This window comes from Acinonyx jubatus, chromosome E4 (genome assembly GCF_027475565.1).
Source record: "Acinonyx jubatus isolate Ajub_Pintada_27869175 chromosome E4, VMU_Ajub_asm_v1.0, whole genome shotgun sequence".
NCBI classification, from domain to species: domain Eukaryota; kingdom Metazoa; phylum Chordata; class Mammalia; order Carnivora; family Felidae; genus Acinonyx; species Acinonyx jubatus.
This window is the reverse complement of record NC_069395.1, coordinates 47,422,729-47,449,426: the sequence shown is the minus strand read 5'-3', so window position 1 is coordinate 47,449,426 and position 26,698 is coordinate 47,422,729. Positions and strand designations below refer to the sequence as shown.

The 26,698-nt window shown below is 36.6% G+C and overlaps 1 protein-coding gene across 6 annotated transcripts in view; it reads left to right on the top strand.

Annotated features, from left to right (window-relative positions):
* TDRD5 (tudor domain containing 5) overlaps positions 1–26,698 on the top strand; it is a 104,877-nt gene that overhangs the window by 25,045 nt on the left and 53,134 nt on the right. For all 6 annotated transcript variants that reach the window (XM_027074332.2, XM_027074331.2, XM_027074330.2 and 3 more), the window contains 3 exons: positions 1,939–2,022; positions 4,314–4,370; positions 25,564–25,717. In XM_027074332.2, coding sequence (XP_026930133.1) covers positions 1,939–2,022; positions 4,314–4,370; positions 25,564–25,717 — 295 coding nt within the window. The remainder of the gene's footprint in view (positions 1–1,938; positions 2,023–4,313; positions 4,371–25,563; positions 25,718–26,698) is intronic.

Here is a 26,698-nt window from a genome sequence, read left to right as displayed (position 1 = left end):
TTCCTTTTTTCCTGTGTTCATGAAGTTCTTTATACCTTTATTGCCTTCTCTACCGCCCTTCTCTGTGATGTTCCCCAGCTCTTCAAAAAGGAAGCCTTCGTTATATTTATAACTTAGTGTGATAATATGTCCTTGTGCAATTCTGCACCTCTTCGGTGATGCTCAGAGTCAGCCTTAGCTTATAGTGGTTTATCCATTTATCTCCTTTCCCTACTTAATTTTAAGGGGCTTGAGAAGAATGGCACTGAGGTGACTGTGTGTGTGTGTGTGTGTGTGTGTGTGTGTGTGTGTGTGTCCCCTGAAACACCTAGCACAGTGATAAGACAAGAAGTTGTTGTATTGAATCTTCAAATGAGGGGAGCATGTTGGGATGTGAAGAATCCTTTACCTTTAGATGCTCTTACTGTTCACTGGGGGAGCTTTAGGGGGTTATCTCATGGCGATTCAGAAGATGTATGAAGAACATAAGCCCAAGGGCTGAGGCTTTTTGTGAAAGCTAGTGATATAATAATCTTGGGAACCTAATCCGCCCCCCCATCCCCTTTCCTTGTCAACCTTAAGAGATAGTGAAATTCATTTTTCAGATGAGGAAACCGAGACCTAAAAAGGTTACACAGTTTGTTACTAATAACAGGCCAAGTGTCAACAAGAAGAAAGATGAAAAAATGCAAAGTTTAGAATGAAAAAGTATTAATAATGTTTGCGTCTGTGTGATAAAATTTTAGGTAATTTGTTGTTTTTCTCTTTTGTGTCTTTTCTAACATATTTTATCCACTCATTGTCTTTAAACATAACTCCATGATCTTTCATTCCATTTTAGATCTCCCTGCTGTAGCTGTTCCCTGGGTGTGGGCTGTCTGCATATGCTCCGTGCTTCTCTGACCATGCTTGCCTGTGCTTCCAGCTTGCTTTTCCAAGTATTCCTGTACATCTTCTGCCTTACTGGGGCCCCTCCATGCCATTGGCTTCTCTCAGCTAAAATCCATAGTCCCCTGTTGTCTTAACTTTGGCCTCTCCTGTTTTCCTTTAGAACTGCTGGCCTGTTGCCCTTGCACAGTCCTCCATCATTTTCTCGCCTTTATTTTTCTACTGTCTCAACTGCCTGAACTTTCTTCCCCTTCCCTCTAACTCTTAGGAATGGGCCTTGCTGCCCAACTCACAGAGAATACTGAAGTCATCAGGTAGTAATTCTACCTGACCCCACATTCTGTATCATATGCCTCCTGGTTCTTTCTCCCTTTTTTTTTCTACTACAGCAGAAGAGCTTTTCCTTCTTGCCAGGCTCAGGTGCTTTCCTGCCTCCCAGGGACCTTCCATCATCCAGTCTCTTCCTTGCATTTGGCATTCACTAAGCATATGTTTAGTAAACACTGAATTTTTTTAAATAGAAGGAAACTAGGGGCGCCTGGGTGGCTCAGTCAGTTGAGCGTCCGACTTCGGCTCAGGTCATGATCTTGTGGTCCGTGAGTTCGAGCCCCGCGTCGGGCTCTGGGCTGATGGCTCAGAGCCTGGAGCCTACTTCCGATTCTATGTCTCCCTCTCTCTCTGCCCCTCCCCCGTTCATGCTCTGTCTCTGTCTCAAAAATAAATGTTAAAAAAATTTTTTTTAAATTAAAAAAAAAAAATAAATAGAAGGAAACTAGTGACAAGAATCCTTTCTGGGTACGAGTAGGAGATTGAAAAATTGGATACTCTAGAATCTAATTGTTAAAGAGAATGTTAATTATTCTGGAAAATTTAGAGTGTTTAGTTTTATAGATTGCATCTATTTTAGAGGTATTTTATGTGGTGTGAAATGCTACAGTGCCTCTTAAGAACAATATTTTACCCATTTGATTGAAATAAAATTTCCTGTGGTAGATGTTTCCTTTTACATATTGTTCATATTTATCTTTGATCTTTTTGGATTATAACCTGAACTTTTTTTTTTTTTCATAGTTGGAGAACACATTCAAATCAGTTATTGCACAAATTGGGCCTGGAGGGACTATCAATCCAGAACTAAAACATAAGATAAAATTGGTAAGTATTTTCTGTTTCTGGGAAATGAATAGGGATGATTGATTGTACAATTTAAAAATTTTTTAATGTTGGTTTGTTTTTGAAAGAGCACGAACAAGGGAGGGGTAGAGAGAGAGGGAGACACAGAATCCACAGCAGGCTCCAGGCTCTCAGCTGTCAGCACAGAGAAAGATGTGGGACTCAAACTCACAAACTGCTAGATCATGACGTGAGCTGAAAAATTGGCGTTGAACAGACTAAGCCACCCAGGCACCTCTAATTATATATTTAGATCTCATTTGTGGTTAAATTTAATTTGCCTGTAAGTATTTATTAGTTTTACACTTATACCTGATCTTTTCAAATATATAGCAAATGGAGTGGCTATTCGTTTAAGATCAGAAAAAAAAAATACCCACTCCTAAAATTTTTTAATGTTTTCAAAATTATTTTAAAAATTGAAGTGCCAGAAATGCTGCCTGCCTTTTGTTCTTCCCCTTACCCCAATAAATTGTTAGCAAACAGTTCAAGATCTTTACAGTATCAGTTTCGTACACATATATGTCAAATATTCTAAAAGTTACGTGGCATTTTACTCTGTCGATGTACTATGTTTCATTTATAAGATGTGCAGTTAATTAAATTGGGTTATTCTAGCCTTGGCTATTAAAAAATACTACAGGTAATGTCCTCAAACATGTATCTAGAAGTAGACTTGCCAAAGGTATTGAATAGTGTAGTTTTGGTCATTAATACCTAATTACCCTCTAAAAGGTTTGAACAGATTGACACCCCAAGTGACCGTGAAATGTTACTATCCAGTTGGGTTTTTGTAGTTTATACCCCTTGATTTTTACATTGAGCATCTTTTCATATGCTTAGTAGCCATTTGTATTTCTTATGTGAATTGCTTTTTCTTGTCTTTGGCTTAATGTGTTGTTTTTCCCTATTAACTTGTGAAAGTTCTTTGCCTGTTACGTATCAGGCTAAAGGGTATGTACACTTGAAATTTTGGCAGGAGCTATTCTTATTTGAATGATCAGAGTGCCATTACAACTCTTATGCTTTTGAAGTTATTCCATTTCTGATGTCATGATTTTACTGGGAGAAATGCAAAAACCATGGTGCATTCAAATCCTGCTTTTTTGTTTGGACATTTGACCATGTATCCGATGATTATTTAAGGATGTTGAATATGATTTTTTTATGGTAATAAAAAGGAGAAAAATTAAGTATTCACTGGTAAAGCATTGGTTAAATTAACTACCCAAACTATACAACATCATGTGGCTCATAAAAATGTTTCTTTATATCTCACTTAATTTACATGGAAGTATCTTCTTGACATATTGTTAGACTTTAAAAACAGGGTTTATAGAATAGCATGTTAAGTGTTGTCCTTTCATGTAAAATCATGTGTAATGTGTGTGTACATAAAGGGGTTTCTGAAAGGATGATTTCTGAAAACGAGCAGCAGCTATCTCTGGGTCACAGGATTTTGGAGTCATTTTTATATTTTTCTGAAACTTGATTTAGACTTTTTAATTAAATATGTAAAATTTGGAAAAATCTGGGAAAACAAAGCTTTTTATACTTTAAGGGAATAGAATAAGTTTGCTTTTAGGAATTTTTCCTAAAAGTTGGACAAGTGTGAGAGATGCAAATAAGAGAATAATTATAAGAATTGTGATGATAACAAACAGGACACAACCATAAAGAGAGGATCTAGTAAATAAATATAAATATATTGAATTATTAGAAAACCCTATAACCATTAAATATGTTGATCGGTATTTACTGCCATGGAAAGATGGTGGTATGATAATAAAAACTTGTTATGGAAATGCCCTTATTTTTTATACTAAATATAGATATTTTTATGTGCATATGGGCAACAATGACTATGGATAATTTTTTTCTTTGCTTAATGGTATTTTTTCAAAGTTTTCTATAGTGTCCATTATATTTTTTCCTTCCATTTAAAATACTTGAAGCTATGCTGTAGGGTATTTATTTTATGTGAGCTAAAGCTAAATAGGTTTGCTAAAGATTTGTAGGAATTTCTGGAGAGCTGTGGCATTGCAGTGTTATGTAAGAAGATTTCCCACTCTGGAAACATTGGAAATCACTGCCTTCATTTGGTTATAACCTTTTTTAAAACTGGAAACTGATCTAAATTATTGTGACTTTTAATTCATTCACTCAATTTTTTTTTACCTTTATTACTATTTAAGTTTATACTGTTTTATTTTAATACTTTGTTAGCAGCACCCTAATGGTGTCTATTTATATTGCATTTTATTTTCTATTAGGTTGTATCCAAATTTCCAGAGGGTTTGCTTATTTCTAAACTTCTTGGAGAGTTTGAGGTGAGTATTTTTTTTTTTTTTAATGGCTTATGTTTCTTGTGATGGATAGAAATTTTGTTGCCACTCCTGGGATCTTCCAAGTGTGTGCCCTAGAACTTAAATATTTTGTTTTGCATTTTGGTATCCTTTTCTTTACCAAAAGAGTTAAGAATATGGTGCTTTGTAAGTGCTTCATTATACATAGGAAGGATATCTTTACCACTTAAAATTATTATTAGAATCAAAGTTAATTTATTTTTAAGGCCTGACAATACTAAGTGTTAGTCGGCATGTGGAGAAACCAAATACGTCCTCCACTGCTTGTGCAACAGAGCCCCTTTGGAGAGCATTTTGTCGGTATCAAGTAAAGTTGAAGATTTGCACCCCCAGTGATCCAGCATTTCCACTTCTAATGTATACTCTAGAGAAACTGCTGCATGTGTGCACATGCACACATATGTAAGATGTGCATGTGGCAGCAGAGTAAAAACTGGAAACAGATAAAACGACTGTCATAGGAAGATGGATAAATTGAGGTGGACATTGATGCACTGGAATAATACACAGTAGATAAAATGAACTAGGTTTGTTGTGCAATGCAGATCATTTTTGGAGCCATCTGTTGAGTGAAAAAAATCAAGCTGCAGAATGGTAATTCAGTTATTACTGTAAATCCAATTAAAAAAATGCTAAGACCTGTATAAGTTCTATGCCAAGCTGCATTCTGACTGCTTTTCATATTGTAATTCATTTGACTTTCACAACAGACTGAGGCACAGAGCAGTGACTTGCCTAAGGGTCACATAGCCAGTAACAGGTAGATCCAGGATTTGAACCCCAGGCATCCTGGCTTCAGAATCCTAAATCTTAACTACTGTGCCATGAAAACTGTCATATATTCGCAGATATAAACACAGATATTGTGATATACTACCACATAATAGTTAAGATACATTAACCTTTATGTGCTAGGTAAAAAAAATTTGTTTCAATGTTTATTTTTGAGAGACTGAGAGAGGCAGAGCATGAGTGGGGGAGGGGTAGAGAGAGAGAGGGAGATACAGAATCTGAAGGAGGCTCCAGGCTCTAGGCTCTGAGCTGTCAGCACAGAGCCTGACCCAGGGCTCAAACCCATGAACAGCGAGATCATGACTCAGATGCTTAACTGACTGGGCCACCCAGGCGCCCCTGTGCTAGTTTATAAATGATATGTAAAGTCACGATATTATTTACTCAGTTTTGTGAAGTTGTAATGACTTCAAAATGAAATGCTTAGAACAGTGCCTGCCATTGCTCAATAAATATTAACTCTTAGAAGAAAAAGAAAGATTGAAAAGACACACATCATGGCCTGGGGTAGTGATAGAGAAAGCTTAACACTGTTTAAAAAAAATGGATCTTTTAGAGCCACACAGTTTATTTCAAATGAACTTAAGGGCTCTTTTTTTTTTTTAACCAGAAAATTAACTTATCTAATGAAACTCCAGAAAAAAGTCTATAATAGAATATGACTTAATTATCACAAATTTATGGATGAAATCAATCTCCTATGCGAGATTCATAACTCAAAGTGAATAGTTTTATACCACAAGTGTAGCTTATGTTAAAGTTCATGGTATTAAGGTTGCAAGTCAGCAATCTTGGAGAAATTAAAACAAACCTTTTAGGCTAGTATCCAAAATCTGTAAAGAGCTCACCAAACTCCACACCCGAAAAACAAATAACCCAGTGAAGAAATGGGCACCAGACACTTCTCTAAAGAAGACATCTGGATGGCCAACAGGCACATGAAAAGATGCTCAACGTCGCTCCTCATCAGGGAAATACAAATCAAAACCACACTCAGATATCACCTCACGCCAGTCAGAGTGGCCAAAATGAACAAATCAGGAGACTATAGATGCTGGAGAGGATGTGGAGAAACGGGAACCCTCTTGCACTGTTGGTGGGAATGCAAATTGGTGCAGCCGCTCTGGAAGACAGTGTGGAGGTTCCTCAAAAAATTAAAAATAGACCTACCCTATGACCCAGCAGTAGCACTGCTAGGAATTTACCCAAGAGATACAGGAGTACTGATGCATAGGGGCACTTGGACCCCAGTGTTTATAGCAGCACTCTCAACAATAGCCAAAGTATGGAAAGAGCCTAAATGTCCATCAACTGATGAATGGATAAAGAAATTGTGGTTTATATACACAATGGAGTACTACGTGGCAATGAGAAAGAATGAAATCTGGCCCTTTGTAGCAACATGGATGGAACTGGAAAGTGTTATGCCAAGTGAAATAAGGCATATCTGTATGGCAGATCTGAAAGACAGATACCATATGTTTTCACTCTTATGTGGATCCTGAGAAACTTAACAGAAACCCATGGGGGAGGGGAAGGAAAAAAAAAAAAAAAAGAGGTTAGAGTGGGAGAAAGCCAAAGCATAAGAGACTCTTAAAAACTGAGAACAGGGGCGCCTGGGTGGCGCAGTCGGTTAAGCGTCTGACTTCAGCCAGGTCACGATCTCGCGGTCTGTGAGTTTGAGCCCCACGTCAGGCTCTGGGCTGATGGCTCAGAGCCTGGAGCCTGTTTCCGATTCTGTGTCTCCCTCTCTCTCTGCCCCTCCCCCGTTCATGCTCTGTCTCTCTCTGTCCCAAAAGTAAATAAACGTTGAAAAAAAAAATTAAAAAAAAAAAAAACTGAGAACAAACTGAGGGTTGATGGGGAGTGGGTGATGGGTATTGAGGAGGGTACCTTTTGGGATGAGCACTGGGTGTTGTATGGAAACCAATTTGAAAAAAAATTCATATATTGAAAAAAAAACCTTTTAATGTTACAGCAGAGCTCTTTGCTCTTCCTAGTAAACAGATTTATGCAGAAATTCACCTTGATGATTAGAAGTATATACTAAGTATAGATTTAACTTTTGTTCTAACTTGTGGAAACACTTGCTTAACCTTTATTTATCCAAGGTGATATAAAAGCTACCTTTGTGATTTGCTCTCTTGAAATACCTGGTGAGTAGTCTGTCATTTGTTCAAGATCCCTTGTTAAATTGCTAATTGAAGGGAAGATACAGTGCAGTGGCAGCATAGTTTTTGGCTTCTCCTGAGGCTCCACATAGAGAAAACCAGATAGCAAAACCAGAACTCCACTGATAGTATCTACAACAAAACTGGGTAATATATTTTCCAAGAACAATTGTGTGGGGAGTAGTTACCAGCAGCCACAAGGTCTTACTGATACCAGTGTCTGTGTCAGGATAAAAGAGGGAAGCAGGGGAGCCAATGTCTGATGGATCTAGAAACAAAAAACTATGAAATAACCATCAGATATTCACTAGATAGTACAGCAAGCCATTTTGAAAACAGCAGCTGAGACTGGATAATATTTTGATATATCTAATAGCAGAGAGTGCAAAGCACATGTATCTAAAAGCAGGGAGTGTTTCATGGTAAGCCTTGAATTAGGCTGGAACATATAGTTACCTGTGAATTCTTGAAATGGACAGGTCAGAACTCTCTTCCAGATAGGACCAAAAATGAGGGAGAAATTGAGCAGGATAGGGATCATAGAAAAAGAAGAGTCCAGATGTAAATAGGACTAAGGGAAAAGAGCCAGGACGCTTCAAAAACAAGCCAGTATATATATATTTTTTATTCATTTTTAAATTTGAATGTAGTTGACAACGTTGCATTAGTTTCAGGTGTACCACATAGCAACTTGACAAGTTTAAATATAAAGCTGTGTTTACTGAAAGTGTAGCTACCATCTGTCACCATACAACACTTATAATATCATGGACTGTATTTCTTGTGCTGTGCCGTAATTTCTGTGACTTACTCCGTAACTAGAAGCCTGTATCTCCCACTTCCCTTTACCCATTTGGCCCCTCCGTTCCATCCCCTCCCTTCTGGAAGCCATCAGTTTGTTCTGTGTGTTTACAAGTCTGATTCTGCTTTTTGTTCTTTGTTTGTTTGTTTGCTTTTAGATTTCACATATAGTGAACTTATATGGTATTTGTCTCTGACTTATTTCACTTAGCATAATATTTTTTAGATCCATCCATGTTGTTGGCAAGATCCCATTCTTTTTTATGATTGGGTAATTGTGTGTGTGTGTGTGTGTACACCACATCTTCCTTATCCATTCATCTACTGATGGATTCTTAGGTTGCTTCCATATCTTGGATATTGTAAATAATGCTACAATAAATATAGGGGTGCATAAATTAGTGTTTTCATTTTCTTTGGGTAAATTACCCAATAGCGGAATTATTGGATCATCCTGTATTTCTATTTTTAATTTTTTGAGGGATATCTACAGTGGTTATAGTAGGATACTATATTTTTTAACAGTATATGAAAATAGAAGAAGGAACTCTGTGTAGCACAAAAGCCATCCAGAGTGATGTTTTACAAATTAGGAGAAAGAATTTCACCTAAAATATGCAACAGAAGAGGATCAGGGTCAAACCTCTTCATTGTGTTAAGAAAAAAGAGAAGAAGAAGTAGAATATATTTACAGGTAGTGAAAGTATATCAGAAACACATGCCCCTATACAGATCAAAACTGAATCTTCTTTTTCAAAATGATACATTGAGAAAGTGATATAAAACATGATATAAAACATAAATCCAAAATACATGAGTTTGAAAATAAGGTAATAATAGACTGGAAAGAATGGGAAATGAAAGAAAAAGTCATTTCCAAAATGAAGACTAAACTGCAAAGATGACAAGAGCAAAAATGCAACAGATAATGCTCTCAGAAAAACAAATAAATATGAGCAACCTTTTGAAAATCAAAAGGAAATGAAGGAAACACTGGGCATCCAGGCATAAAAAAGTCTGTAAGGTTTTTGAAATCTAGTGGGAAACTCAGGTATGCAAATAAATTAAGATGATACTGTGTCTGAGTAGCATATATTGGAACAGTCTTGAAGGTATTACCAATTCTGGACGTAGCGTAAAAAAACTATTATCTGAAGTTACTAGATCAATACCTAAAAGTAGGCAGAAACTGGACACGATTCAGTATTTGCAAGAGGGAAGGCTCCCACCCTGTTTTTGTTTTGGCACCTCTTGTTTGCCTAGATTTTGTCCTGATGGTGCTCCCCATCCAATGTTTGGAATTTGGACAAAAAATCAGAAGTTTTTACTTCCTTAAGTAACCAAAGGAGCTACATAAGCAGCTGAGAAATGAGAAATTTTAGGATGGAGACAGCTACAGAGAAGTTGCATCAAATTCTTCACGTAAATTCTGCCCAAATCTCTGGCTGACAGTTGAACTGCACATAGTTAGGGTAGGCTCAAAGCAGCCTACTAAGGCTAAAAGAACTGAATATATTTTGGCTGTTGACCATTACAGAGAGGCAAACTTTGTGTTTAAGTTCAGCCAAATTAATTCCCTGCTGAAACAAAGCAAAAAGCAATAGTCTTAAAAGGAATATAAATGATTCCTAAGTCTTTACACTATATAATTCATGATGTCCAGGATACGAAACAAATTACTAAATATATTAAGAAACAAGAAAATGTGATCCTTGGTGAAGAGAAAAAGTCATCAATGCAAACATTGGTAACGCAGATGTTGAAGTTAGAAAAAGCATTTTAAAGGCACTTTTGTAGTCATATAAAAGGATATAAAGAAATACATGTTTTCAGCATTACCTTGATTTCAAAACCAGACAAAGATCCCATTAAAAAGGAAAGCTACAGACCAGTTTTCCTGATGAACATGGATGGAAAAATTCTCAAGAAGATATTAGCCAACCGGATCCAACAATACGTTAAAAAAAAATTTATTCACCATGATCAAGTGGGGTTCATTCCTGGGCTGCAGGGCTGGTTCAGTATCCACAAATCAATCAGTGTGATACAGCACATTAATAAAAGAAAGGACAAGAACCACATGATCCTCTCAATAGATGCAGAGAAAGGATTTGACAAAATATGGCATTCTTTCTTGATAAAAACCCTCAAGAAAGTAGGGATAGAAGGATCATACCTCAAGATCATAAGAGCTGTATATGAAAGACACACTGCTAATATCATCCTCAATGGCGAAAACTTGAGAGCTTTCCCCCTAAGATCAGGAACACAACAGGGATGTCCACTCTCACCACTGTTAATCAACATGGTATTGGAAGTCTTAGCCTCAGCAATCAGACAACACAAAGAAATAAAAGGCTTCCAACTCACAGAGGAAGTCAAAACGTTTTACTCTTTGCAGGTGACATGATACTTTATATGGAAAACCCATAAGATTCCACTAAAAAACTGCTAGAACTGATCCATGAATTCAGCAGTGTCACAGTATATAAAATCAATGCACAGAAATTGGTTGCATTTCTATATACCAATAATGAAGTAGCAGAAAGAGAAATCAAGGAATTGATCCCGTTTACAATTGCACCAAAACCCATAAAATATCTAGGAATAAACCTGACTGAAGAGGTAAAAAATTTATACACTGAAAACCATTGAAAGCTTATGAAATAAATTGAAGACGACACAAAAAAGTAAAAATACTCCATGCTCCTGGATAAGAAGAACAAATATTGTTAAAATGTCAATACTACCGAAAGTAATCTACATATTCAATGCAATCCCTATCAAAATAACACAAGCATTCTTCACCGAGCTAGAACAAACAGTCCTAAAATTTGTATGGAACCAGAAAAGACCCCAAATAGCCAAAGCAATCTTGAAAAAGAAAACCAAAGCAGGCGGCATCACAATTCTGGACTTCAAGCTGTATTACAAAGCTGTAATCATCAAGACAGTATGGTACTGGCACAAGAACAGACACTCAAATCAGTGGCACAGAACAGAGAACCCAGAAATGGACCCACAAACCTATGGCCAATTGATCTCTGACAAAGCAGAAAGAATATCCAATGGAATAAAGACAGTCTCTTCAGCAAGTGGTGCTGGGAAAACTGGACAGCGACATACAGAAAAATGAACCTGGACCACTTTCTTACACCATACACAAAAATAAAATGGATGAAAGACCTCAATGTAAGACCAGAAGCCATCAAAATCCTCGAGGAGAAAGGCAGAACCCTCTGTGACCTAGGCTGCATCAACACGTCTCTGGAGGCAAGGGAAACAAAAGCAAAAATGAACTACTGGGATCTCATCAAGATAAAAAGCTTCTGCACAGTGAAGGAAACAATCAGCAAAACTAAAAGGCACCTGACAGAATGGGAGAAGATACTTGCAAACGACCTATCAGATAAAGGGTTAGTATCCAAAATCTATAAAGAACTTATCAAACTCAACACCCAAAAAACAAATAATCCAGCGAAGAAATGGGCAAAAGACATGAATAGACACTTCCCCAAGGAAGACATCCAGATGGCCAACTGACACATGAAAAAATGCTCCACATCACTCATCATCAGGGAAATACAAATCAAAACCACAATGAGATACCACCTCACACCTGTCAGAATGGCTAACATTAACAACTCAGGCAACAACAGATGTTGGAGAGGATGTGGATAAAGAGGAACCCTTTTATACTGCTGGTGGGAATGCAAACTGGTGCAGCCACTCTGGAAAACAGTATGGAGGTTCCTTGAAAAATTAAGAATAGAACTATTCTATGACCCAGCAATTCCACTAAGTATTTATACAAAGGATACAGGTGTGCTGTTTCAAAGGGGCACATACACCTCAGTGTTTATAGCAGCGCTGTCAACAATGGCCAAAGTATAGAAAGAGCCCAAGTGTTCATTGACAGATGAATGGATAAAGAAGATATGGTGTGCATACACACACACACACACACACACACACACACAATGGAGTACTACTCGGCAATCAAAAAGAATGAAATCTTTCCATTTGCAACAACGTGGATGGAACTAGAGTGTATTATGCTAAGCAAAACTAGAGGAAGACAAGTATCACGATTTCACTCGTGTGGAATTTAAGATACAAAACAGATGAACGTAAGGGAAGGGAAGCAAAAATAATATAAAACAGAGAGGGGGACAAAACATAAGAGACTCTTAAATATAAAGAACAAACTAAGTGTTGTTGCAGGGGTTATGGGTGGGGGGATGGGCTAATGGTCAGGGGGCATTAAGGAAGACACCTACTGGGATGAGCCCTGGGTGTTATATGTAGGGAATGAATCACTGGATTCTACTCCTCAAATCATAAGTGCACTATATGCTAACATATAAATTGTAAATTTAAATGTAAATTTAAAAAAAAACTTTATTGTTACTGATATGGATATTAAGCAATTTTACTCTGTAAAAATGAATTCCTAGTGGGGAATTCAAATGTAGTTTGATACATTAAAGTTATTTTATGATTACTACACTAAAATTTTTTGAAGATTCTTCTCACTGAAAACCAAGAAAACCTTTGGTAATGACAAAGCAAAAGCTGACTGGAGGGTTTTGAAGTTAATGCTAATATGAATTGTCAGTTATTTTTACAGTGGCTTCATTCAATATGACAAGAACAAAATTTTTCAACTGTGTTGTTTGTTTTTATTGGTAATATTTTTCACCATCTTGAGTATTCCTCAGCTGTTTTTAAGTTGAATAGTTATGAAATGGAGTATAAATTATTAACTTACTGGAATTTATATGTGTAATCACAATTGATGATGACAATCCTTACGAATTTTTCTTTCCCATGTAACCATGCACTGTTTTCTACAGAACTAAATATTGATGAAAACTTAAAAAATAAGAAAATAAAGTTAACTGAAGTCATGAGGTGAGGCTCTAATCCAGTAAGACTGGTGTCCTTTTAAGAAGAGCAAGAGATACTAGGAGTGCGTGAGTGCAGAGTAAAGTCCATATGAGGGCACAGTGAAAAAGCAGCTGTCAGCAAGCCAAGGAGAAGCCTCCTTGCCATGTATTTGATCTTGGGCTTTCCAGCCTCCAGACCTGTGAGAAAATATAAATGTCTGTTGTTTAAGCCCCCCCCCCCCATTTGTGGCATTTTGTTACAGCATCTCTGCTTATACTAATACGATATCTAAGATTTTTACCTATTTAAAAAAAATACATATGCTCATATTGAATGAACAGATAACATATGTTAATGGAGAAAAATGATTTTCTAGAACTGGAAATAATAGAAGTAAAAAATTCACTGTAGTATCTTAACAAATTGGAAACGGCAGAAGAAACCATCAGTGAACTTTAAGACAGATCAACAGAAATAATTCAATCTGAAGGACAGAGAAAATAAGGATAAGAAAAAAAGCAGAGTCTGAGAGACTGCTGGGAAAATACCAAGTGGTGTAACATATGTGTAATTGGTGTGGAGAGAAAGGGCAAAATATTTGAAAATATGGCTGGAAATATTCCAAATTTTATGAAAAGTTTACAGATTTAAGAAGCCCAGATAATCCCACACAGTGAATACAAAGAAAACCTTACACAGGCACATTCTAGTCAAACTGCAGTAAACCAAAGATAATTAGAAAATTCTGAAAGAAGCCAGAGAAAAATGATTTTCAGAGAAAATCCTGAAAGCACCCAACAAAATGCACACGGTTGAACAATGATACAAATGATGACTGACTTCTCATTAAAAACAATAACTAGAAGATAGTGGAAGTATATCTTTAAAGTGCTCAAAGGAAAAATGTTAGGCCAATATTTTGTATCCAGTGATAGTGTCTTTTTTAACGTAATTAATTTTTTCTTTTATTTATTGAGAGACCACTCAAGCAAGGGAGGGGTAGAGGGGGAGAATCTTTTTTTTTTTTTAATTTTTTTTTCAACTTTTTTTAATTTATTTTTTTGGGACAGAGAGAGACAGAGCATGAACGGGGGAGGGGCAGAGAGAGAGGGAGACACAGAGTCAGAAACAGGCTCCAAGCTCCGAGCCATCAGCCCAGAGCCTGATGCGGGGCTCGAACTCACGGAGCGCGAGATCGTGACCTGGCTGAAGTGGGACGCTTAACCGACTGCGCCACCCAGGTGCCCCTAGAGAGGGAAAATCTTAAGCAGGCTCCACACTCAGTGTGGCGTCTGACGTGGGGCTCTGTTTCACACCTGTAAGATCATGATCTGAGCCAAAATCAAGAGTGAGATGCTCAACTGAGTGAGAGACCCAGGTGCTCATCCAATGATGATATCTTTTAAGAATGAAAGTAAAATAAAGACATTTTCAAATAATCAAAAATTGAGAATAGTAAGCAGTCCTGCACTATAAGAAATTCTAAAGAACTTTCTTCAGGAGCAATGAAATGATTCTAGATTGGACTTAAATCTTCAGGAAGAATTGAAGAGCACAGGAAATGGGTATATATGAGTTTTCTTTTATTTATTTTTTAATTTACATCCAATTTAGTTAGCATATAGTGCAACAATGATTTCAGGGTTAGTTACCCATTTAGCCCATCCCCCCTTCCACAGCCCCTCTAGTAGCCCTCTGTTTGTTCTCTATATTTAAGAGTCTTTTATGTTTTGTCCCCTCCATGTTTTTATATTATTTTTGCTTCCCTTGTGTTCATCTGTGTCTTAAAGTCTTCATATGAGTAAAGTCATATGGTATTTGTCTTTCTCTGACTAATTTTGCTTAGCATAATAACCTCTAGTTCCATCCACATATTGTAAATGGCAAGATTTAATTCTTTTTGGTTGCCGAGTAGTACTCCGTGTGTGTGTGTGTGTGTGTGTGTGTGTGTTGTGTGTTTGTGTGCGCGCGTGCATGCGCGCCACATCTTTATCCATTCATTCATCGGTGGACATTTGGGCTCTTTCCATACTTTGGCTATTGTTGATAGTGCTGCTACAAACATTGGGGTGCATGTGTCCCTTTGAAACAGCATACCTGTATCCCTTGGATAAATACCTGGTAGTGCAATTGCTGGGTCATAGGGTAGTTCTATTTTTAATTTTTTGAAGAACCTCCATACTATTTTCCAGAGTGGCTGCACCATTTTGTATTCCCACCAGCAATGTAAAAGAGATCCTCTTTCTCCACATCCTCTCCAACATCTGTTGTTGCCTGAGTTGTTAATGTTAGCCATTCTGACAGGTGTGAGGTGGTATCTCATTGTGGTTTTGATTTGTATTTCCCTGATGATGAGTGATGTGGAGCATTTTTTCATGTGTCGGTTGGCCATCTGGATGTCTTCTTTGGGGAAGTGTCTATTCATGTCTTCTGCCCATTTCTTCACTAGATTATTTGTTTTTTGGGTGTTGAGTTTGGTAAGTTCTTTATAGATTTTGGATACTAACCCTTTATCTGATAGGTCGTTTGCAAGTATTTTCTCCCATTCTGTCAGGTGCCTTTTAGTTTTGCTGATTGTTTTCCTTCATTGTGCAGAAGCTTTTTATTTTGATGAGGTCCCAATTGTTCATTTTTGCATTTGTTTCCCTTGCTTCTGGAGACGTGTTGAGTAAGAAATTGCTGTGGCTAAGATCAAAGAGGTTTTTGCCTACTTCTCAAGGATTTAAAAAAAATTTTTTTTAATGTTTATTATTGAGAGACAGACACAAAGCATGAGTGGGGGAGGGGTGGTGTGGGGAGACACAGAATCTGAAATAGGCGCCAGGCCCTGAACTGTCAGCACAGAGCCCGACATGGGGCTTGAACTCACAGACTGTGAGATCATGACCGGAACCAAAGTCGGTCGCCTAACCAACTGAGCCACCCAGGTGCCCCTCTCCTCAAGGATTTTGGTGACTTCCTGTTACATTTAGGTCTTTCATCCATTTTGAGTTTATTTTTGTGTATGGTGTAAGAAAGTTGTCCAGGTTCATTTTTCTGCATGTCGCTGTCCAGTTTTCCCAGCACCACTTGCTGAAGAGACTGTCTTTATTCCACTGAATATTCTTTACTGCCTTGTCAAAGATTAGTTGGCCAAACGTTTGTGGGTCCATTTCTGGGTTCTCTGTTCCATTGGTCTGAATGTCCATTCTTGTGCCAGTACCATACTGTCTTGATGATTACAGCTTTGTAATACAGCTTGAAGTCCAGAATTGTGATGCCTCCTGCTTTGGTTTTCTTTTTTAAGATTGCTTTGGCTATTTGGGGTCTTTTCTGGTTCCATACAAATTTTAGGGCTGTTTGTTCTAGCTCGGTGAAGAATGCTTGTGTTATTTTGATAGGGATTGCATTGAATATGTAGATTGCTTTGGGTAGTATTAACATTTTAACAATAATTGTTCTTATCCAGGAGCATGGAATATTTTTCCATTTTTTTGTGTCGTCTTCAATTTATTTCATAAGCTTTCTATGGTTTTCAGTGTATAGATTTTTCACCTCTTTGGTTAAATTTATTCCTAGGTATTTTACGGTTTTTGGTGTATATGACTTCTTTCATCAATTAAATATGTGACTGCTTAAAGCAAAAATTATTACATAATTGGGTTTGTAACTTGTAGGTGTAATACATGTGAAAGCTATAGCATAATGAGTGGAGTGCATGGAGCTATAGGTTTCAAGGTTCTTTATAATTTATATGAGGTTGTACAGTCATACTGAAAAGTTAAGGCTCTATAAAGAAGCCATAAAAATGAAGATTTGCAGCTATAAAACCAGTAGATAAATTAAAATGGAATTATATAAAAATACTTTGTAAACCCCAAGGAAGATAGGGCTTACCGATCAGCAATCTTGCTTGAAAGATGGTGAAGGAACAAAGTCTGAGAGGAACAGAATTCAGATAGTATCAGAAAAAATTGAAGAGAAAAGTGGTAGCTGTAAATCCAATTACATTAATTTCATAAATGTAAGTATACTAAATATTTGGTTTAATGCAATTATAAGACAGGGTGAAAAGGCAAGGTACAACTAGCTGTCATCCATAAGAAACACACTGTAAATATAAAGACAGAGACTGAAAGGAAAAGATGAATAACATGTACAGGTACATGCAGTAAGCATAAAAGGACTGAATTGATTTAAAAAAATCAGATAGGGGCACCTGGCTGGCTCACTCTGTGGAAATGTGCAACTCTTGATCTCAGGGCTGTGAGTTTGAGCCCCATGTTGAGTGTAGAGCTTACTTAAAAAATAAAATAAAATATTTAAGAAAATCAGATAAAGCAGAGTTCAAGACAAAGTATATTATCAGAGGGCCCTTTCATAAGGGTAAAAGGATCGATTTATTAGGAAGACACAACAGTTAAATATGTGTTTACCTATTATTTTAAAATAAATGGTCCAAAAATGGACAGAACAATTATTTCCATAAACAGATTTTTTTCCCCAGCAGTTGATGGGATAGTAAAAAAAATGAATAAGGACATAGAAAATCTGAAACACCTCTTTACCATTTTGATCTATTTTATAGAACACTAGACTCTGCAGTTGCAGAATACACATTCTATCCAAGTATACATGGGACATTTGCTAAGATAGAACATAGAATAGAGTTAGCTATAGAATGAAGTCTTAAAAAGTTTCAAAATACTGAAATCATAGAGTATGTTCTCTTATTAAGAAGGAATTAAATTACAAATCAATAAATTAATTAAGAATTAACCCTTCAGGTAATTTGGAAATTAAGTAGTGTTCTTCTAAATAATTATTAGAGAAGAAATTACAGGGAAATTAGAAAATATTTCCAGCTGCACGGTAATGAAAATGGAACATATCATCTGTGAGATGCAGCCAAAGCAGTTGTCATATGGGAATTTATAGCTCTGAAATGCCCAGATTAGAAAAGGAGAAAGGTATAAAACCATCACTGATCTAGGGGTTTACCTTAAGAAGGCTAGAGAAAGAGGAGCAAAGTAAACTCAACAAGTAGGAGGAAGCTAAGGATAGAAATCAATAAATTACCAATTAAGAGAAAGTTAACAAAGCCAAATGTTGATTCACCAAAACTGATGAACCGCTGAATACTTAGGAATAAAAAGAGAGGACACAGATTGCAGTATTATGAAGGAAGAAGATTTTGCCATTATAGATAATTTAGTATTCTACAGGTACTAAAATGACAGTAAGGGAATTTATAAACTGTGCCAGTCATTTGACAACTTAGATGAAATGGGCAAGTTCTACAAAAGGCAAATTGAACCTGAAGAGGAAAAATAAAATTGTCTTTATTTGCAGAAAACATGATTGACTGTAGAATATATTAAGGAATCCAAGAAAAAGCTACTATAATAAGTGAATTTACTGAGACCAAAGGTTCATGGTTTAATATTAAAAAAAATCTGTTATATTTCCCGATAAAGCAGAAAACAATTGGAAAATGAAATTTAGAAATTCCTATTTACAATAGTGTCAAATTACTTGAAGATAAGATTAAGAAACAAAAAACATTTACACTGAAAACTGCTAAACATTGCTGAGAGAAATGCAAGAAGAATTTATTTTTTTAAATTTAGTTTTTAAATATAATGTATTGTCAAGTTGGCTAACATACAGTTTGTACAGTTGGCTCTTGGTTTTGGGGGTAGATTCCCCTGGTTCATTGCTTACATACAATACCCAGTGCTCATCCTAACAAGCGTCCTCCTTAGTGTCCACCACCCATTTTCCCCCTCTCCCCCCCCCCCCCACCATCAACCCTCAGTTCTCTGTATTTAAGAGTCTCTTATGGTTTGCCTCCTTCCCTCTCTGTTTGTAACTATTTTTCCCCCTTACCTCCCCCCATGGTCTTCTGTTAAGTTTCTTGAGTTCCACATAGGAGTGAAAACGTACGATATCTGTCTTTCTCTGACTGACTTATTTCACTTAGCATAATACTTTCCAGTTCCATCCACGTTGTTGCAAATGGCATGATTTCATTCTTTCTTATTGCCAAGTAGTATTCCATTGTATATATAACCCACATCTTTTATATCCATTCATTAGTTGATTGACATTTAGACTCCTTCCATAATTTGGCTGTTGTTGAAAGCGCTGCTGTAAACATTGGGGTATATGTGCCCCTATGAATCAGCACTCCTGTATCCTGTGGATAAATTCATGGTAGTACAATTGCTGGGTCATAGGATAGTTCTGTTTTTAATTTTTTGAGGAACCCCTGTACTGTTTTCCAGAGTGGCTGCACCAGTTTGCATTCCCACCAGCAGTGTGAGAGGGTTCCCGTTTCTCCACATCCTCACCAACATCTGTTGTTTCCTGAGTTAATTTTAGCCACTTAGACTGGTGTGAGGTGGTATCTCAGTGTGGCTTTGATTTGTATTTCCCTGATGAGGAGTGATGTTGACTTGAGCATTTTTTCATGTGTCTGTTTGCCATCTGGATGTCTTGTTTGAAAAAGTGTCTGTTTATGTCTTCTGCCCATTTCTTCACTGGATTATTTGTTTTTCAGGTCTTGAGTTTGGTAAGTTCTTTATAGATTTTGGGTACTAACCCTTTATCTGATACATCATTTGTAAATATCTTCTCCCATTCCATTGGTTACCTAACCAAAGATGTAAAAGATCTGTATGCTGAAAACTATAGAAAACTTATGAAGGAAATTGAAGAAGACACAAAGAAAGGCAAAAACATTCCATGCTCGTGGCTTGGAAGAATATACTGTTAAAATGTCAATACTACCCAAAGCAATTTACACATTCAGTGCAATCCCAATCAAAATTGCACTAGCATTCTTCTCAAAGCTTGAACAAACAATCATAAAATTTGTATGGAACCACAAAAGACCCTGAATAGCCAAAGTAATATTGAAAAAGAAAACCAAAGCGGGAAGCATCACAATCCCAGACTTTAGCCTCTACTACAGAGAAGAATTTAAATAGAGAGCTGTAACACATTTATGGCTGAGAAGTCTCAGTATTGTTATTAATTGCTAGATTCATTACATTTGCCATTATAATTACTGAAGGCTATGTGTAAATCTTGAAAAACCCACGGATTAGTCATATATGAGTATACTTGAAGAGATCTCCTCAGATGCACTCAAATGATTTTTGACAGAGGTGTCAAAGGAATTAAGTGGGGAAAGGAAAATCTGTTCAGCAAATGATTCTGGAACATCTGAATATCCATAAAGGAAAAAAATGAACCTCAGCCCCAACTTCATACTGTGTACAAAAGTTAATTTGAGATGCATCATAGACCCAAATGAAAATTTAAACATCTAGAAGAAAACACATATTCACAATCTGGGTTTGGATAAGAGTTTCTTTCTTAGGACGTAGCAATAATTGTTTAAAGGAAAATTGACAATGAGTCTTTATTAAAACTCTCTCTGGGAGAGGCACAGACTACAGACTCGGAAGAAATACTTAAAACCATCATCTAAAAGACTTAAATCTAGAATACATAAAGAGCCTTCTGTAGCTCCATTACAGAAAGGCAGACAACTCCATTAAATTGCATCAAGATTTGAACGCTTTACAGATGTAGATATGTGAGTGATTAATAGCATAAAGCACAAATGATGGTAAACTTGTATTTTTGGTACGAATATAAAATGGTGCAATTACTTTGGAAAATGTCCTGTTTCTTATAAAATAATTATATATGTACCCTTTGACCCAGAATTATACTCTTAGATATTTACCCAAGAAAAATCAAAGCCTGTGCTCCCCCCCTCCCACCAAAGACTTCTATATAATATAGCAGCTTTATACTTGCTTAATAGCCCAAACTGAAAATGCTATTATTCATCAGTGGGAAAATGAATAAAGATATTATGATACATTCTGCTACAATGAAATACTTATTCAACATTAAGAGATAAGCTACTCCTTTGGATTCTGTGTCTCCTTCTCTCTCTGCCCCTCCCCCACTTGCACTCTGTCTCTCAAAAATAAACGTTAAAATTTTTTTAAAAAGAGATAAGCTACTGACACATGAACCAACATGGATGAATCTGAGAAACGCTGTGGAGCGAAATCTCACACAATGGAGTATTATTGGATGTGTTCCATTTGAAGTGCAAAATAGCCAAAGTTAATCTGTGGTGAAAAAGAGTTGTTTGTCTCTGGGAAAGGGAGAACTTACTGGACTGTTGGAAATGTTCTAGATCTTGAATACTTTCACTTTTTCAAAGCTAATTTAATTGTAAGCTTAAGTTTTAAACATTTCACTGTATGTAAATTTTTACCTTAAAAAAATGAACAGATCTTGAACTCAGCTAATTATGTACATGCTAACTTATTTTGGGGTGAAGGGCAGGTTCCTTTGAAATGTATAAAAAGATAAGATGGATTGGTAGGTGGATGGATTGATAGATGATAAAGCAAATTTAGTGGAATACTAATAATTATGGTGGTAGATGGTAGGTGGTAGATGTTCACTGTCTAACTCTTTCACCTTTTGTTGTGTTCAAAATTTTTCATAAGAAAATGCTGGAAAAAAATGAACAAAGAAAAAGATTTAAGAGAAAGTAACAGATTTTGAAAACATGCCAAGAAGAGCCAATATAGAAGTAATAAAACCAAAGAATGGAACACAACAAATACTGAAAACTGTAATTTGAGTGAACTTTACTGAAATGGAAAATGTGAAACTATATATTGAAAGAACACATGACATATGTGAGAATGTTGACCAGAATGGCCCACACCAAAATTACTGGACTTAAAGAACAGTCCTTTGGGCATCTAAGACAAAAAGAGCAAGTGACTTATAAGGGAGACAGAATTAGGTTATAGATATTTTCACAGTAGTGTTTTATACCAGAAGAAAAGAGAGTAACATATTTCCTATACTCAAGGAAACAAAATGTAGGTCAAGGATTTTATAACTAGCAAAATTGACTTTGAACTATAGAAAGCCAACGAAGCTATTATCACCATGTAAGAATTTAAGAACTGTTGTTCTGATGAGCCCTTCTCAAGGAGTCTACCGGACAATGAACTTCAGATAACCAGAAATGTTGAGTGATACCAACAGAAGAATTAATCTGTGTTGCTTATAAAACTAAGACCAAATGAGAGTTAGAAATGAGAGAATATATAATGGCTATATACTCTGACAATGTAGATAAAGAACAATTACACAAAATGGTAGAAAGAGAAGGGGTCAGCACAGGCAAAAAAGTTTGATTGCTTTTATTAATGGTATTGATGTTAGTACTGTTATTCAATTTTGAGACTGTTGTGTATTGTATAGAGCATTGAATAATTATGGAATATATGGGATTAATTATGGGATAATTTTTATTGTGTACATAGTCTAGTTGCATATGCAGAATCTGGAATGTCTTGTCATTCCAGACTAGCAAGGAACCTTATTAATGACTAGGTTCACATCAGAATGGCTTAGGAATCCACTTGAGTTAGTTGAGGTTTCAATAATGATAATACTTGCAGTGTTTTTGAAACCCACCAAGTATGTTTAACTCTTTGAGTTGCTCTGATATTAAAAACTAATTGTTTATCTTGGAGGATGATAGAGTACCAATTTATTTTCTTGAAAAAAGATTAAAAGAAGGAGCCAATCACTTATCCCTGTTTTCCAAATAATCTGGTATGACTGGGTAACCAAGCAGCAGATGAGTGGAGCATATCTCTATAAAATGTTCCAACTAAATAACAAAAAAGAATTGATACAATTTCACTCTACAATTTCTCTTAGTAAAATAGTGGATCTAGGCATTGACCAGGAATGGCTACTAACACCATCAAAAAAGAGACAGCTAGACGTTACATGCCTCTTCATAAATACAGCATCACTTACAGTCATGGAGCAGGAGTCTGACCAAGCCTTTGGATCTAGCTGTCAGTTTGCAGAAAATAGTGTTTGCACTATGAGTATGTCATCTGCAAAATCCACACAGTGAGGAAATGAAATCAGGTTAATAGGAAATATTCATATATTTGAAGGCATAAATATAAACTCTGTGGAAGAAATAATATAGTTAAAATTGGAGATGGAAGAGAGAAATCAAGGAAAGTGGGAGTAGAAATACATCTTCTTCCTTGCTTATGGTTGGGAGTCTATCAACCTGGAGGCATAACAAAGAAATTAGGAAAAAATATATCTGACATACCAATCAGTGGACAAAACCAACTTACTAAAACTGATTTTCAGAATCACAAAGCAAAACTGAATTTTTCATGTACTGATATGGAATTCTCTCTGTATTAACTGAAAGCAAAAATGGACACAATAAATATATGTTGAAGCATGATGTGTATTCATGTTTTGATGATTTCTAGAAAGTTGCCTAAGAAACTGGTGATTTTGGTTTGTGCAAGAAACTGGTAATAACGGTTACCTCCAGGGAAGTGATCTCCTGGACCACTGAGGGTTGGGAGTGGGCCAGAGACTTAGTTTTTGCTGTATGTTTTTTTGAACCTTCTAAATATCATGTATTAAAAAAGTAATAAAATCCTTTCCATCCTAGTCTTGTATTTGACTGGCTTGCATGTTCATAGTACTAGGTACTTACAGACAAGGTAAAGAAACCATTAAAGAGACTAATGAACATAAAAGGTAAAGAAGTCATAATATGTAATGTGCAAAGAAGTAGAGACATAAAGGTTGTGTGGGTGGCTTAGTCAAGTGTTGGACTTTTGATTTTGGCTCAGGTCATAATGTCATGGTTTGTGAGTTCAAGCCCTCTGTCAGGCTCTGTGCTGACAGTGCAGAGCCTGCTTGGGATTCTCTCTCTGCCCCTCCCCTGTGCACATACTCTCCCTCAAAATAAATACACTTAAAAAAAAGTAGAGATACAGTGTCATTTACCATTACATATCCCCTGTCTTCTACCAAGCCTTTCTCTCTTGGTATTTTCACGATTGGTTATAGAGGTGATATTAATGACCGTTTAAAACCATGGCTTGGCTGATGCTCGGCCCTCATTTTTCAAGTGTTTTGGGAGAAGTCATAAAAGAGTAGAGTTGGGTCTCAGCATCCATCAACAAGAAGGTATACAGCTGTCCCATCCTCTATTGGAGGTCCATTCTTTTAGAGGGTTTGCTTTCTGTGTTTCTATTGATTTTTCCCTAAGGTTATTAAGTCAGAGAAAGTTTATTTCCTACCCGAAGTTGGAGGAACAGAAAAAGAACTATGAATAGCTCAACTGCTTTACCTTGGTTAGAGAGACAAAAGTTTGACAATTTGAACATTTTTTTCTCTTTAGAGGGAGCCTGAGAATAGGGGAGAGAAAGGGGGAGGCAGAGGGAGGGTGTGCAGAACCCTGTGTGGTGCTCAAACTCATGAACCATGAGATCATTATCTGAGCTGAAATCAAGAGTCAGTTGCTCAATTGACTGAGCCACCCAGATGCTCCAAGAATTTGAACAATTTAATAGAAGATCTTACTAAAAAGGGCAAACTTCCAATTTACTGTGCAGTTTAAACCAAACATATTTAGTATATACCCTGTATATACATTTTTTTATTTGGTATAATTTTTCCTAAGGCAAGAGAAACAATATTGTGGGTGATACACTGATACCTGCTTATTCATCTCAGCTTCTAGGGTGAAATCCTAGAATTTTAAGGAAATATTTTAAAATCATATTACTTTATTGCATGTTGAAAATGGTAGTGAATACTTTCAAAACTGAGAAATATCAAGTTTTATTATGACTTTTGTATTTTGTGTAACCCCCTTTATTCTTTTGCTTTATAATTACACATTGTTAAGAACAGGAGGTAAAAAGTACCCTGATTTTCACTTCATTGTACCGCATACTGTATTTATTTATAAAGTTTATTTATTTATTTTGAGAGAGACAGCAAGCAGAGGAAGGGAAGAGGGAGAGAGAGAATCCCAAGCAGGCTTCACACTGTCAGTGCAGAGCCCAACATGGGGCTCAAACTCATGAAACTGTTAGATCATGACCTGAGCCGTAATCAGGAGTTAGAGGCTTAATTGACAGAGCCACCAAGGTGCCCCACCATATACTTTAAAAGGAAGTTGAAACTGGCCTGGAAGCTTTATGTTGTAGGTCTCTAGGTTTGGATTATACCTATATGGAAACAAGCCTTTAATACCTGAGATTGCTGACCCTTACAAATTTAGTTTGACTAAACCAAAATTTAAAAAAAAATTTTTTTTTCTTGATGTTTTTATTTATTTTTGAGACAGATACAGAGCATGAGCAGGGGAGGGGCAGAGAGAGAGGGAGACACAGAATCCGAAGCAGGCTCCAGGCTCTGAGCCATCAGCACAGACCCCGATGCAGGGCTCGAACTCACAGACTGTGAGATCATGACCTGAGCCGAAGTCGGATGCTCAACCGACTGAGCTACCCAGGCGCCCCTGACTAAACCAAAATTAAGACATTGTTTTAATTTGTGTATGTATCTGTATATATTGTATTCCATTTATCTAATGTTTTATGTTATTTTTGTTTCTTTTGTGACAGATAATCTTTAAAGAGCAACTTTCACCAAAAAAATTGGGCTTCTTAAATGTGACAGAACTCGTTGGAGCTCTTAGTGACATTCTGCGTGTTGAGTTCAGGGAAGGAGAACAAGACTTACTGGTGTTTGATGCTGATATGAAGCCACTCCCACCTGGTGAGTTGAATCACAATATGATGCAAACCTGATTTTTTCTTTTTAAATTGAAGTATAGTTAACATCCATTTATATTAGTTTCAGGGGTACAACATAGTGTTTTGACAATTTCATACATTTTGCTGTGCTCACCATGATGAGTGTAGTTACCATCTGTCACTATACAATATTATCACAATATTATTGGCTATATTCCCTATGCTGTATATTTCATTTCTGTGACTTATTTATTTTATAACTGGAGGTTTGTACCTCTTAATACCCATCACCCGTTTTGCTCCTCCCCTCTGGCAACTACCAGTTCTCTGTATTTATGATTCTGTTTCCATTTTTGTTTGTTTTGGTGTTTAGATTCCACATATAAATGAAATCATGCAGTATTTGTCTTTCTCTGTCTGACTTGTTTTACTTAGCCTAATATCCTCTAGGTTCATCCCTGTTGTCACAAATGGCAAGATTTCGTTCTTTTTATAGCTGAGTAGTATTCCATTGTATATATACTACATCTTTATCCATTCATCTATCGATGGACACTTAGGTTGCTTACATAACTTGGCAACTGTAAATAATACTGCAGTAAAGATAGGGTTGCATATGTCTTTTTAAAAAAATTTTTTTTTAACATTTATTCATCTTTGAGAGACAGAGAGAGACAGAGCATGAACGGGGGGAGGGGCAGAGAGAGAGGGAGGCCCAGAATCCAAAGCAGGCTTCAGGCTCTGAGCTGTCAGCACAGAGCCTGATATGGGGCTCGAACTCACAAACCGCGAGATCATGACTTGAGCCCAAGTTGGAGGCTCAACTGACTGAGCCACCCAGGTGCCCCGCATATATCTTTTTTAATTAGTGTTTTCATTTTTTTGGGGGGGGGCAAATAACCCAGTAGTGGAATACTGGATCATATGTTATTTTTATTTTTCATTTTTTTAAGGTAACTTTACAGTGTTTTTCACAGTGGTTGCACCAATTTACATTCCCACC